We start from the raw sequence: 12,965 nt of genomic DNA, 5'->3' as shown, positions 1-12,965 counted from the left end.
ATTGTCACAGATTTTTTTTTTTTTAATAGATGCGTGTTTTCCCTTTTTTTTTAAATTAGGGAGAGAAACACTTTACAAATAAAAAAGGTAGAGAGATTTTAAATGGCTTGGGACATAACATTAAAAATGTTTCCTTCCTTTTAGATCTACAGAACTGGATTCCAATTGGTCTTGGTTTCAGCTGAGATGCATGCAAGTTGGAGGAAATGCAAATGCTGTATGTACTCCTGAGAATTTGCTTTGCGCATTGAAACTTGTTAGGCTTGGAAGCTATGTCCTTTCTGGCTCATATCTTGGGGTTATTTTTATTTCCCCAGCCATTTCTCCTCTTCTTTTTTTTTTTTTGGATTTTAAGAATTCTTTTGATTGCTGATTTCATCCTCCATACTTGCAACTTTTCCTTCTAGGTATAATCTGCAAATGTTTTATTTTTTCTTACAAATAATTAATAAAAATCACTGTACTTTAACAGGGAAACATTGGCAGCTGATGAAAGATGGCTTACCAACAGCTTGTAAACCTAGCTTATGGTCACCTTTCGGTGACTGTGTTTCCTTACATGGTTTATGAAAATATGATGCCAAAAATCATGTAATTGTGAAAAGTCACACTGAAGTTAAAATCTGACTTACTCTGGAGGTACCACTGAAGCCAAGATAAGATATGCTATACTGACATATACATGTATGTTAGAGAGGAAATAGCAGTGTTTCGGTGTGGCCCATTTCATATTGGCTGTTATTTCAGTTTGATTTTTTATGTGCCTACAGATAAGTTTGTTATTCAATATTTTTGTAAATTGAAGTTACGTTGACAGGTACATTGTTCTCAATCTCATTTTCATAGGGGGATGTCTTCCTTTGTCAACTCTTCTGGAATATTGCCTGTTTTCCTATATTTTTTCAAAGATTAACCACCAATAACTGAGATTACTTCCCTAAATTGACTCACCCAGTGTGGAAACATGCAACTTGCCTAAGAAATTTCTACTTTTCTTCTAATTCCCTGAAAGCTTCCCCTTATCTTTATTTGTGCTTTGTCCATAATGTTTCTTGAAGAAACTTCATCTAAACTTGCTTTCCATCGGCTTTTTCTTAACAATTTTCTTAACAATTTTCTTAACAATCTGTTTTCCTTTCTAACGGTTTAATACTCTGCTATTTTTTTTTTCCTATTTCCATAAAAAAAAGATGAATTTGGAATCATTACTACCTCCCATGTTTGCATTTTCCAGTAAAACCTTTTTCTTTTTATTAGGCATTCAGGTTTCTGTCTCTGGCTTACAGATCTGAACAGTTGCATGGTGTCTTCTCCCTCTTTTTCTTCTGCCTACTGTTAAGTTACATCTTTCTATATTAATACTGCTGTTACATGAATTTACTCATTGAGTTTCTGTTATGCCACTTAGTACATAAACCCCACAGTTTCAACAAATCAGAAGAGGGAGATTTTGCATGAAAAATATTTTCTTTTTTATGCAAAGGCTTAAAAACTTTAGTTAAACTATATAAACTTAGCAATACAAAGAGTTTAAAGTAGTTGGAAAGAAGATGGCAAAGTTTGAAAAGTACTTCTGTTAATCTTGGAAAGCTTATTACCAGAACAACAACAGTAAACCTTTATTATTTAATTTTATGAGTTTTTGTCTTTCTGCTTGCATGTCACTGTTTCTTATCATATATTTTACCAAGGGGTGTAATATACGTACAGCCACCCCTCACATACCTCAAATTCACAATGGCCTGTTTTGAATACCTAGGAAGATTAATACCTGAGACTTTAAAGACCAGTTTAGTAAACTTTTTGGACATTTTAAAAAGTAAAATCAGCATTTTTCTTCTAATTGCGCAAAAAAAAAGAAAGATCCCTTTTTTGTCCCAAATTAAATGCCATATTCTATTTTTACTAACTGATGTTTAGAAGCACTGTCAAATTAACACTAATAATTTGTATTCTGTAATTGCCTGATGATGCTTTATATTGGAGAACAGCAGTCCTGTGCTTCATAGCTACGTATCAGTTTGCTAGTAAATCTGAAGTGTTCTTAGTTGCTTTTGTTTTCAGAATAAATCTCTGCAATGATTGGAATTAGGGCTTACCAAAAAAAAAAAAAAGAAATAAAAGAAAGGTCTAAATATCAAGTCCATACGTGCATGTTTAACCAAGCCAAGTGCAAGGTCCTACCTCTGGGTCGGAGCAATCCCAGGCACAGCTACAGGTTGGGAGGAGAAGTGATTCAGAGCAGCTCTGCCGAGAAGGACTTGGGGATGTTGGTAGCTTAGAAACTGAGCATGAGCCAGCTTCAGTGTGCGCTCGCAGCCCAGAAAACAAAAGTATCCTGGGCTGCATCAAAAGGAACGTGACCAGCAGGTCAAGGGAGCTGACCCTCTGCTCTCGTGATACCTCACTTGCAGTACTGTGTGCAGTTCTGGTGTCCTCAACATAAAAAGGACATGGAACTGTTGGAACAAGTCCAGAGGAGGGCCACGAGGATGATCAGGGGACTGGAGCACCTCCCGTATGAAGAGAGGCTGAGAAAGTTGGGGCTGTTCAGCCTGGAGAAGAGAAGGCTGCGTGGAGACCTCACAACAGCCTTCCAGTACCTGAAGGGGGCTTATAAGGATGCTGGGGAGGGACTCTTCATCAGGGACTGTAGTTATAGGACAAGGGGTAACGGGTTCAAACTTAAACAGGGGAAGTTCAGGTTAGATATGAGGAAAAAATTCTTTACTGAGAGGGTGGTGAGGCACTGGAATGGGTTGCCCGAGGAAGTTGTGAATGCTTCATCCCTGGTGATGTTCAAGGCCAGGCTGGACAGAGCCTTGGGTGACATGGTTTAGTGTGAGGTGTCCCTGCCCATGGCAGTGGGTTTGGAATTAGATGATCTTAAGGTCCTTTCCAACCCTACCTATTCTATGATTCTGTGTATTTAAATGCAAAAATGCACAATCTTTTTGGCATCTGTGATGTTTACAGCTGTTTCTGTTGGAATCACAGAATTGACTAGCATTTTTCTCTCTCCTTCACGGTTGTTGCTTAATTTTTATACAAGTAGTACTTGTATGCTACTAGATTTATGCTTTGCAGTTCCAGCATATGAGGCCATAACCCTAGGTTATCTAGACTTGCTGATACTATCAGGAACTTGTTTATTATATTTTATGTTACCATAAAAGATTAATACCTGATTATGTTACCATAAAACAGTCTGTTCTGTTCTTCTGTGCAGGAATATATGATTTGGTTTGCTAGTCAATTCTAGATACGGAGAAAATTGTTATTTGTTTGGTTTTTTTTTTAATCTTTCTGAGAGCTTGTGAAACTCTGATGTAAATGTATTGATTTGCTTTTGGTTTAAGAGCCTAAATCAGAATAGATTTTTTCATTTATATAGCTATATTTTCATATAAATACACAAGCTTATAAATATATATGGGTACATACATATGGGACTTTGCACATTTTTCTTTTGAAGGAAGACAGTTTTTATACAGTCATTTTGATGCTATTGAACATACATTGTTCTCTCTAACGTGCTAGAGATGAAGCCAGGCAATGCCTTTTAGAATATCAGGAATGTCCTTTGAAGCACAGGTATTGGCAATCAGTTCTACCTCTTCCTTGCTACATTTAATTTCAGAACTAGGATTTATTTTTTTTTATATGATGGCAAACTTGCATTTGTAGATGCTTTTGAAGCATCCCACTAATGTATTTGATTTTCCTATGTGTTACTTATATGTAAAGAGGTTGCCAGAATGGAGTTTTCTTTGTATTTTGGAGATCTGTGTAGACTTCATAATTGAAAAGGTTGGATTTAGGTAGAGTAGCAGCATGTTTTGCTGCACTGCAGTATATTTTTATATTAAATGGCATTGGTTTTTAAATGTGTTTCTCATGGCATTTTCTGTGTTCTGCTTCACAGTCTGCTTTTTTCCATCAACATGGATGCACAACAAATGATACCAATGCAAAGTACAACAGTCGTGTTGCTCAGCTTTACAAGGAGAAGATTAAATCTCTTGCAACACAGGCAACAAGAAGGCACGGTACTGATGTGAGTAGTGTGTGTCCTGTGCCCATAAGATTTCTGAAAATCTTTATCTTCTCTCCCTGGAGTAATTTTAAGTTTCCAATCAGTAATGCAAAAGATTATCTGTCTTTGGGAGGTACTGGTACACATTGCAGTGAATAGGCAAGCTGGGGAGTAAACTGTTTGTAGCATACCTTTTTTGTTTGGAAAAAGAATGTTGAGCTACAGCTCAGCTGGATAATTCAGGATAATTTATTTCTAATTCAGAACATTAACATTTGCCATAACTTATGTGGGTTCCAGGCATAAACTTCAGGTATCCTTCAGAATGGAAACTTCTTTGTTTGCAGGTGTGCTCCAAAATTATTTTAGTGGTATTGCATAACAAAATTGTTTTTATTTTTGCTTATCAGGAACTGAATTCTTATTGAGAAGTACAGCATGTAAAAATGTTAAAGTGTTGATAGAATTAACTACAGAATATTTGTGATTTAAGTGGGATGTGATTTAAACAGGTAAACGTGTGGGTTTGGTGTTTGCCCTACAAAAATAATATTTGAAAACGTAGCAAGTTATGTATGTCCTGAACTTGCTGTTTTCCATTAAAAATTCTGAAAGAGCTCATGCATGCTATCAAAACTTTGTGAGGTTGCTGACAGGAATACGTTCTTAGTGAAGTATGCAGAATTGGTTTGCTGAAGTGATAAGTTTGACAACAGTTCTCTTCTGCATACACAGAAAACATGTTTTGATTGTTTATTTCAGCTTGTTAAAGTCCATGACTGATTCCTTTGAAGTTGATCAGATGAGTGGGAATTAAAAGAAAAGCAAGAAGGCTTGGGGGTTTTTCTGATCTGTGCATCAAATAGCTTGAAATTTTATGGATTATAATAATTTTGTATTATGAATGTTATAGACAATAGTTCACATCACTAACTTTAGAGAATGTCTTTTTACTTACTAAACAGCTTTAGATATAAAACCTGTTCAAGTAAATATGATACACTATGTGCATTTAAGTTGATCATAAGTTACCCACATGACACTTTGAAAAACTGTGTTTATCTTGCTTCAATTACGGATTCCATTGAATTGTTTGATATTAATTATGGGGGTTTTTTTAAATTAATATACTTTGTAATTATGTAGTGCAACCTGAAATGATTATGTGCTAAGTTGCTGAAGTAAATTATTCAGATAGTTAGGTGTAGTATCAACTGTCACCTCCTCTTTCACATGGTAAAAGATTTCTTCCCTAATTTAAGGATAGAATTGATTTTTGAATGGTGAGGTAAGCTTGTTGCACATTCAATAACCTTTTTGACAGCGGTCGTTATTTTTGGTCATGTATCATGAGAAGTGATTTGCCTATGAGTAGTAAGCTGGGAGTGCAGATCACAGGTTATAGACCTGTCTTCCACAATGCTAAGAATACCTGTGGCCCTGTGGGCCTGTCAGCCTGCCCTGAGGTCAGGTATTGCTCAAAGCTGTTAGCATCTTGCAAAACTCTGCGTTAACTGTAGCAGAGGTGATGGGACTCTGAGAGTAGGTGGGAAAATTCATCAGAGTATGAGACCACATTGGTACAATTCTGAAAACTGTTTCCAGTGACTGCTAGTTTTCAGTTTTGGTTTGGTTTGGGCTTTTGTGCTTTGGGCAAAACAAGAGTATTAGAAAGAAACTATCTTATATGAGAATATGAAAAAACTTATTATGAAGGTCTAGTAATATTAAATATTGACAATATTACTGCAACAGAGCTTATATTGAGCATTTTGTTAGGAAGGAAATTGGTAATGTGAAGGAACACATCAAAGATGTATGAAATTAAAAAAAAGGAATGGCATATATTGAAGCTTGAATAAATTTGTAAGGAAGAATTCGGTACCAGAAAAAAAAAGGAGTTTTAAGATTAGTGCGTTTGAAAAAAAAATATATAGATGCAATTTTAATGTAAAATTCTCTCTCTCTTCCAATTCTAGCTGTGGACAGATGGATGTGGAATGCCACCTCTGTCACCTCAAAACAAAGAGGAAGACTTTTTTGCATCCCACGTTTCTCCCAAGGTATAGATTACCTGTATTTCATTTGTAGGTTAACTGTGTGTTTATGATGAAGATTAAATCCTGAAGGAAAATGTTATAGAGAAAGGGTAGGTCAGTGAGTTAACGTTTATCTGCTTTTCCTTCTGTGAGTCTCAAAATTCTTCCTGGATGTGAACCAATTTCTCAGGTGATAATTTAGAATGACCCAAATAGTAGCTAAATGTGGAATGAAACTATAATTTTTTAGGCGTACAATTCCATTTGGACTCATGATTCCTTGATTGGGAGTGCTGTGATTTAAATATACTATGTGATAATTTTGGTTTTTAATCAGTAAAGTTTAACAGTTTTTAAAGCATTTCCTAAACAATTGTTCCTTTCTTTGTTCTTTGTTCCTCAAAATTCTTTCATCCTGTTTGAAAATGTTAACTTTCTGAAGGCTGTTGCTCCTGTTGGTTTTCATTTATTTGATCCTACATCCTTAAGGTGATAGATGCTGGTTTTATTTCACAGATTAATGTTCCAGAGACTCTCTTGCCTCTGGTATTTGAAAAATGGATAACAATTGTCATCTTCAACTTAAAGCAATTAAGTTATTGCTACACCTAGTACTCTTAAATATTGCAACAATATTAATTGTTCTAGTACAATTGCTTTCTAGTACAGTTACAGTCTGTAACACATAAAACACAAGTATAATCACAAGGCATATTCTGGGATAGAGAAGAACTCAAAGGGCTTGGGTATATCAGATTAGCCCATTGTGGAAACTCTTTTCCAGTTCATATGCAAGTTAATTTCCTTGTCATGACGTTGTCGTTGTGCATGTGCCTTATCAGCAAGTAATAAAAACCTATACAATTTGTTCATATCTGCACTTGGGTGAAGAACACAGTGAAAATGACATGATGTTTTAGTGACTTTCTAGTGTATATGGGATGCTTAGGGAAGAAAAGAAAAATGTAACTTGAATGAATTATTTTTCGTTTTGGTTATTCAGTTGTGACATTTCAAAATGTAACTTTGTTGTATTTGTGAGGTTTTGAAAATGGTGCTTTTTGAAGGGAAATGCAGCCTTTTTGCTATTTATTTGTTTTATTTTAGGAATTTGTACTGCAGCTAATATTTGAATGTCGTCTAAAAATAAATTTCAGCATCTTTGAAACAGTGAAAAAGTGTTTATGTTTTACAGACTGGGAGGATTGCTGGTTTACTCAGAAATGCTTATTGCAAAGATTCCCCCCAAAAATTGAGTTATCATGAATTCTAGTCTAGTGTCTTCACCAGAAGATCACCTGTCTTCATGGTAGAAAAGAAACTGAGTATTTCTGTTTGCAAAAAGCAGCTTGGAAGAATGCTTGTGGTTGAGTGGGAAAAGCATGAATTGAGGCAAGCTAGAAGAAAAGAAGTTTAAGCAGAAAAGTGTTGTATTTTTGTGGTTGGGGACAAGAAGTAGAATCTTCATACAGATGTATGGGTAGAATAAAGTAAATCTTTACAGCAGACTTTTCAGGTAGCTGCAAAGACAAGAGGTTAGAGAAAAGCAGTTTGTTTACCTCAGGGCAAGAGATTATTTGGGTATGGACATTTTGACAGAGATGTCGGGGAGTTTTGAGATTGAGGTTTTAGGGAAGAATAAGCATGGTCTCAGCATTGAGAACAGAGGCTCAACATTTGTGGAAAAGGTAATATTAAGCTGATATTATTGTGACTGGGTCACAAACCTGCCTGTTGAGGAGTATGTCTCTGAAGGAAGTGGGAAGACTCACCGGGAAGACTTGGGAGGACTGCTCATAATCAAAAATTAAGTGTTAGAAAATTGGAAGCGCAAGAGCTTAGTGTGGGGAGAAGGGTTGGTGATTATATGTAAATGAATGACCCGGATTTCCTGTACTGTATTACTGTTATGAGTTAAGACAGTTAATAGCCAACATACAATAATTAAACATAAAGCACAATTAAAATGCTTTTTTTTTTTTTTGATGGTAAGCATACTGAAATTGCTAAGAGGAAAATACAGGTGCTCAGGAGTGTTTTGAAACCAGCTCACTTCTAATAAAAGTAGGCATTTCTTGTAACTTTAATAACTGCGCTTCTGAGAACAGGTTTAAACCTAGAAGCTGTGATCATAAGAATCCAGTATTAACTAGTCAGTGATGCTTTGGCAGTCTTTGAGCTCAGTGTTCATATTTATTTGATGTATTCTATTTTGTGTACACTTTTGATTGTTGTAAATTTTTTCAAGGGAAAGAATACAGAGCGGATGTTATCAGAGCCAGTTTGTCTACAGCAGAAAACTCCAGAAAATAGTCCAGACTGCTATGAGGGTACGACTGTTTCTTCATTAACAATAAGCTGCATTTTTCTCGTACTCTCTTTATTTAGGCTGGTTTTTACCCTACTTTAATAATTAAATAACCTAGTCACGCTAATAGTGCAAGAATTTTGGAGAGGAAGGACTTCTTAGAAGGGTTATGCTCAAATGTGTGGGACTACATGTTCCTTTAAGTATGTTTAACAGAAATCCAGACTAATATTAGATTCAAAAGACTGTGTGAATCATTGGGTGCCTGCTGCTTTTAGTAACTGGTAAAACTGTGATAGAAATAACACGTTATGCTATTTGAATTAAACAGTACCCTGTGTACTGCGAGTTGTATTTTGGTACTGTAAGTATTCTAAAGAGCCTTCTGATGTTCTTACCCTTGTTATTTATTATGTTTTAGGACCAGAACACGGACCAAGTGTTGATTGCCTCAGTACATCACCAAAAGCTGCATTAGGTAATGAGTGTAAGCAGAAGAAGGTAGCAGCCAGTATATTTGTACAGAGAATGTATGACTGGGAACAGATGTAGATTTTTTATTATCCACGTGCACAAGTTGAAACATCAGATTTTGTATTATAACTTTTTCTGTTAAACTGTGTACTAATTCTAAGATATAAATTTTGGTCAGTGTTGTTCTGGTTTTATCTATCTTATCTTAGTCAACCTGATGAATTTAAATGCTACAGGTGTCACACCTAGTAAAGGTGACCATTAATGTTTTACACCCCCTGTTAGGCTGCTTTAAGCGCTGTGTTTAAAGCACACAGATGCAATAGAGCATTGTGCTGTGATTAATGGCCTGCTACTTATGTTAAGCCAACACATCTTGTACTAATAGCTCAGTCTTTTTATCTAGATACAGTTTTGTTCCCTTTTCAGAAAGCTGAACATAAAAAATTTGGACTGGAAAAATCTTATATTTGTAATACAATACCTTCAGCGTTCAGAATCTTAATTTACTTAACACTGAAGAGTGTATCATACTGTAAGCAAGTAAAAACAAGTTGAGGAAAATAGAATAAAATACATCAGTGATTTGTCATATTGGGGATCATCCCACAAGGGTAGGTTTTCAAGAATAAAGAGTATTGATTTGCAGCACAGGGGTAAGTAAAGAAGCGAGACCTGGGACTAACTCAGTACTTCAGGAAGGTATGGTCTTCGTCGCTGTTTGTGTATTCACTTGGTTTTGGTTTTTGTTGGTTTGGGTTTGGTTTTTTTTCACTTCATGTTTTATCTGTATCATTGGTGGGCTTAAACGTAGCCAATACCTTTCTAACTAGGAAGCAATTCATCTTGGAAGTGATAAGGGATCACGTGGACCTCTAGTCAGATTCAGAATAGCAAGTCCTGCGTTCTTGTTCTGTTTACTAGCAGGTATTTACAACTGAAGACTGTAATTTTATTCCTATTGTATATTTTCAAGAGATTCCATGCCCTCAATCAGAAGCAGTTTCTTGGAGATATTCACAGCTGTGTTCCCTGTAACTAAGTATCTCAGTCTTGTAGTGTAGAAACTGTAATACTTCAAGGCATTAAAATAAATTCCCAGAGTTTTGGGAATTCAGTTTTGAGGCTGGTATTGTGGAAGTCATTTTCTGCAGTTCTGGAATTAATAAAATTGCATGTCAAGTAATGTACATTTAATCCTTGCAGAGAACACTACCTTCATAAAAAAGAAGCCAAATCAAGCTAAGAAAGGGGTAAGTCTATACATAATACATATTTACAACTCTATTCTAGATTTCTGGAAATACGTAGATTGCAATTTGGAAATGAATCGTGTAAGTTAGGACTAAACAATACTTGTGTCAGTAACAGATGAAACTAAAATGGAATTGAAAACTGTTTCTATGTCAAAACAGCCAGTGGTCTGTTTGAAAACAGATTATTGTTAACTTGAATTTGTCTAACAGGTTATTTTTCCATGTAGTAGAGTGCTTCAGATCTGGGGGTTGTTTTCTGACCTCAGATATCTGAAGTCTGTTTACATGTATATAGCTCACTGAACTGTCTAGGCTTCCACATACATACCTAAGTGTCATTTTCCTTGTGCTGTCTGGGCCTGAGCAGCAGGTCATATTTTTTCAAAATTATGTAAAATTGAAATGACAAAGCATATATTGATGTCAAGGTCTGTATCCCATTCCTCCTGAGTTCTTTTCACAACCACTGTCCCTGCAACTCCACTGATGCCCTGTGAATTTCTTCTCATTTGCTGATACTGGTTGCAGGGCTGCTTCAGGTTTTCAGCTAAGTTAATGGGTGCTGAGATCCTTTTGTAGCAAATCTTGAAAACAGAGGGAGTTCCAGTCGCACTTTTGAGTGGCTAAATATGCATGTGTGACATAATCTGTCAATACAGATTGAGACTTCAGATCTGTATTTCTGGAGGAGTCCTTATCTTGTATTGCACAGCAGTATGGTATTTGGTTGTATTTATAGACAACTTGCAGCTGCATTCAATTCAAGATACTTTCAAGCTAGTTTACAGACTTGTTTCTGGATGGGATCTTAGCACTTTCTTAGGCATCTGGTCTCCCTAAAGAACGCATGAGGAGAGTTGAGTATCTCAGAATGATGTGTTCAAGGAACCTGAAAAATGAGTAAGACAGCTCAAGTTAACTCAGGTAGGAAAAACTAGGTTTTAAATGTATGGCTGTTGAGGCCCAAGAAAATAGCCTAATGTTAGGCTATTAGGATGACAGTGTGTTACAGAGAGTCACTTCTTTTAAGAAGTCTGGCCTGTTCTATGGAAAAAGATTTGAAAGGTTTGTTGGAACATACTAATTTAGATTGAAACCTATTCTTTCTTGCTCACACTAGAGGGCCCTAATACACAGAAGAAATTTCTTATTCCAAGTGGTATGTGCAGGTGTGTTCCCTTTACAGTAAGAAGAACATGTCTGGGTTCATGGGTGCATGTACAGTTTGTGAACTGTAGTGTCAGAGCCTGTAAAAAAACCCTGTATTTATGTAGGCCAGAACTTTCTATATGAACACATTAAAGGATCAAAAGGTTAAGATAAATGTATTGTGAAAATTAATATTGCTGCAGTGTTGGAGATGAGGAATTAAACACACAGGAGACTAAGAACAGCAGTTTGAGTGCTGTGCCACTGTCTGAATCAGCATCATCATATCTATTTATATTTGTAGTGTTAAGTGAGTTTTAAATCTTTGATAATCAGAATGAAAGAATATGTACCCCTGTATTGAAGTAATATGAGCTAGGAATAGAATTATTTTAAAGAACGAGTGCAAAACTGGAACCTCTCTGCTGACATGTTTAAAAAAAGTTTACAATGCTTTGTCACATGTAAAAGCTAATCATGCATACACTTATATACAAAACCTGTGTATTGTTCTCCTACCATAAATCAGTAAACCAGTAATTAATCTTGAGATAACACACTAGCACTGGACAGGGAGAACTAATTGAAGAATACTTGCCACTTCTAAATGTAGATTCTGAATTAAGTGCATAAGCACCAAATGGTTCCATTGCAACAAGTTTTATTATGTTAATCCTGTGCAACAAAATCCTTTATTAAGAAACTGAAGTTGTGCTATATATTATTTATTTGAACATGCTAACTTCTGAACAGTTAAAACTATAATAGTTTCATTACCCTGTGATGCTTGCCTGCAGAGCTAACAAAATTTGTGAGAGTTAGTAGAAGCAGCATGTAGAAGAGGGTCAAAACATGAAAAGATATTTTCTCTACTCCAGATTTTAATTGTTGTTTGCATATGCTCCTGAACAGAGTACAGTGTTTGCTGTTGCTTTCAAAGCTGACTGTTAAGTCAGTTGAAGTCATTGTCTCCCTTATAATGCTGGGGCTTTTGTTTTTTGTTTTTCAATAAATCAAGCTCGGTGCCAAAAAAGGTGGTTTGGGGGCACAAAAAGTGAGCAGCCAAAGCTTTAATGAGATTGAAAAACAAGCACAAGCTGTAGATAAAATAAAGGAACAAGAGGATCATCATGGCAGTAAGAAAACTGATAAGGAAGAGCCACTGTAAGTATGAATTAAATATAGAATGGTAAACCATGAAGCCTAATTTCATGTTAATGAAGTAATTGCCAACATTTTAATACTACCAGAGATTAGCTCATGCACATAAAACTTCAGTTCTTGCTTTAAAAAAACCCCAGATGTTGATGAGGTGGGCCAAATGGCAGTCCTCCCATTGCCCTTTTTTTTGCCATTTTGCCATATGTTTCTCTAGTTAATTATTTACTGTAGAAATAGCCCAGTGCTATCTTTAAAAATAACTTTAGTGTTATTTAGCAGAGAAAATAAGGAGACATTCTGCTGATACATATGAATAAAATGTGAAATAAACTCCAAACATGTTGAAGTATTACAGAGAAGACTCTTGCCTCTTGAACTTTCTTTACCTCGCGTTTTGGTGTAGTGAACTGAATACTATTTAAAGCAGTCTTTCTATGAGCAGGGTGAACATACAAATACGCAGCTTTATTTGTACTTATTGGATAAGAGTTTCTATGCTGAAAGTAGGGGATAGCTTAAGTATGACCAGAATTGTCTGCTTG

The 12,965-nt window shown here is 35.8% G+C and overlaps 1 protein-coding gene across 6 annotated transcripts in view; it reads left to right on the top strand.

Moving 5' to 3' along the window:
* The window catches only part of PACSIN2 (protein kinase C and casein kinase substrate in neurons 2), a 105,111-nt gene that overhangs the window by 77,226 nt on the left and 14,920 nt on the right, over window positions 1-12,965 (top strand). For all 6 annotated transcript variants that reach the window (XM_080615575.1, XM_080615574.1, XM_080615577.1 and 3 more), the window contains 7 exons: window positions 145-217; window positions 3,926-4,057; window positions 6,016-6,099; window positions 8,324-8,405; window positions 8,805-8,861; window positions 10,064-10,110; window positions 12,281-12,426. In XM_080615575.1, the coding sequence (XP_080471701.1) occupies window positions 145-217; window positions 3,926-4,057; window positions 6,016-6,099; window positions 8,324-8,405; window positions 8,805-8,861; window positions 10,064-10,110; window positions 12,281-12,426 (621 nt within the window). The remainder of the gene's footprint in view (window positions 1-144; window positions 218-3,925; window positions 4,058-6,015; window positions 6,100-8,323; window positions 8,406-8,804; window positions 8,862-10,063; window positions 10,111-12,280; window positions 12,427-12,965) is intronic.

Source organism: Psittacula echo, assembly GCF_963264785.1.
Source record: "Psittacula echo genome assembly, chromosome: 1".
NCBI classification, from domain to species: domain Eukaryota; kingdom Metazoa; phylum Chordata; class Aves; order Psittaciformes; family Psittacidae; genus Psittacula; species Psittacula echo.
The sequence above is the reverse complement of the archived record's forward strand: the minus strand, read 5'-3'. Positions and strand labels throughout refer to the sequence as shown.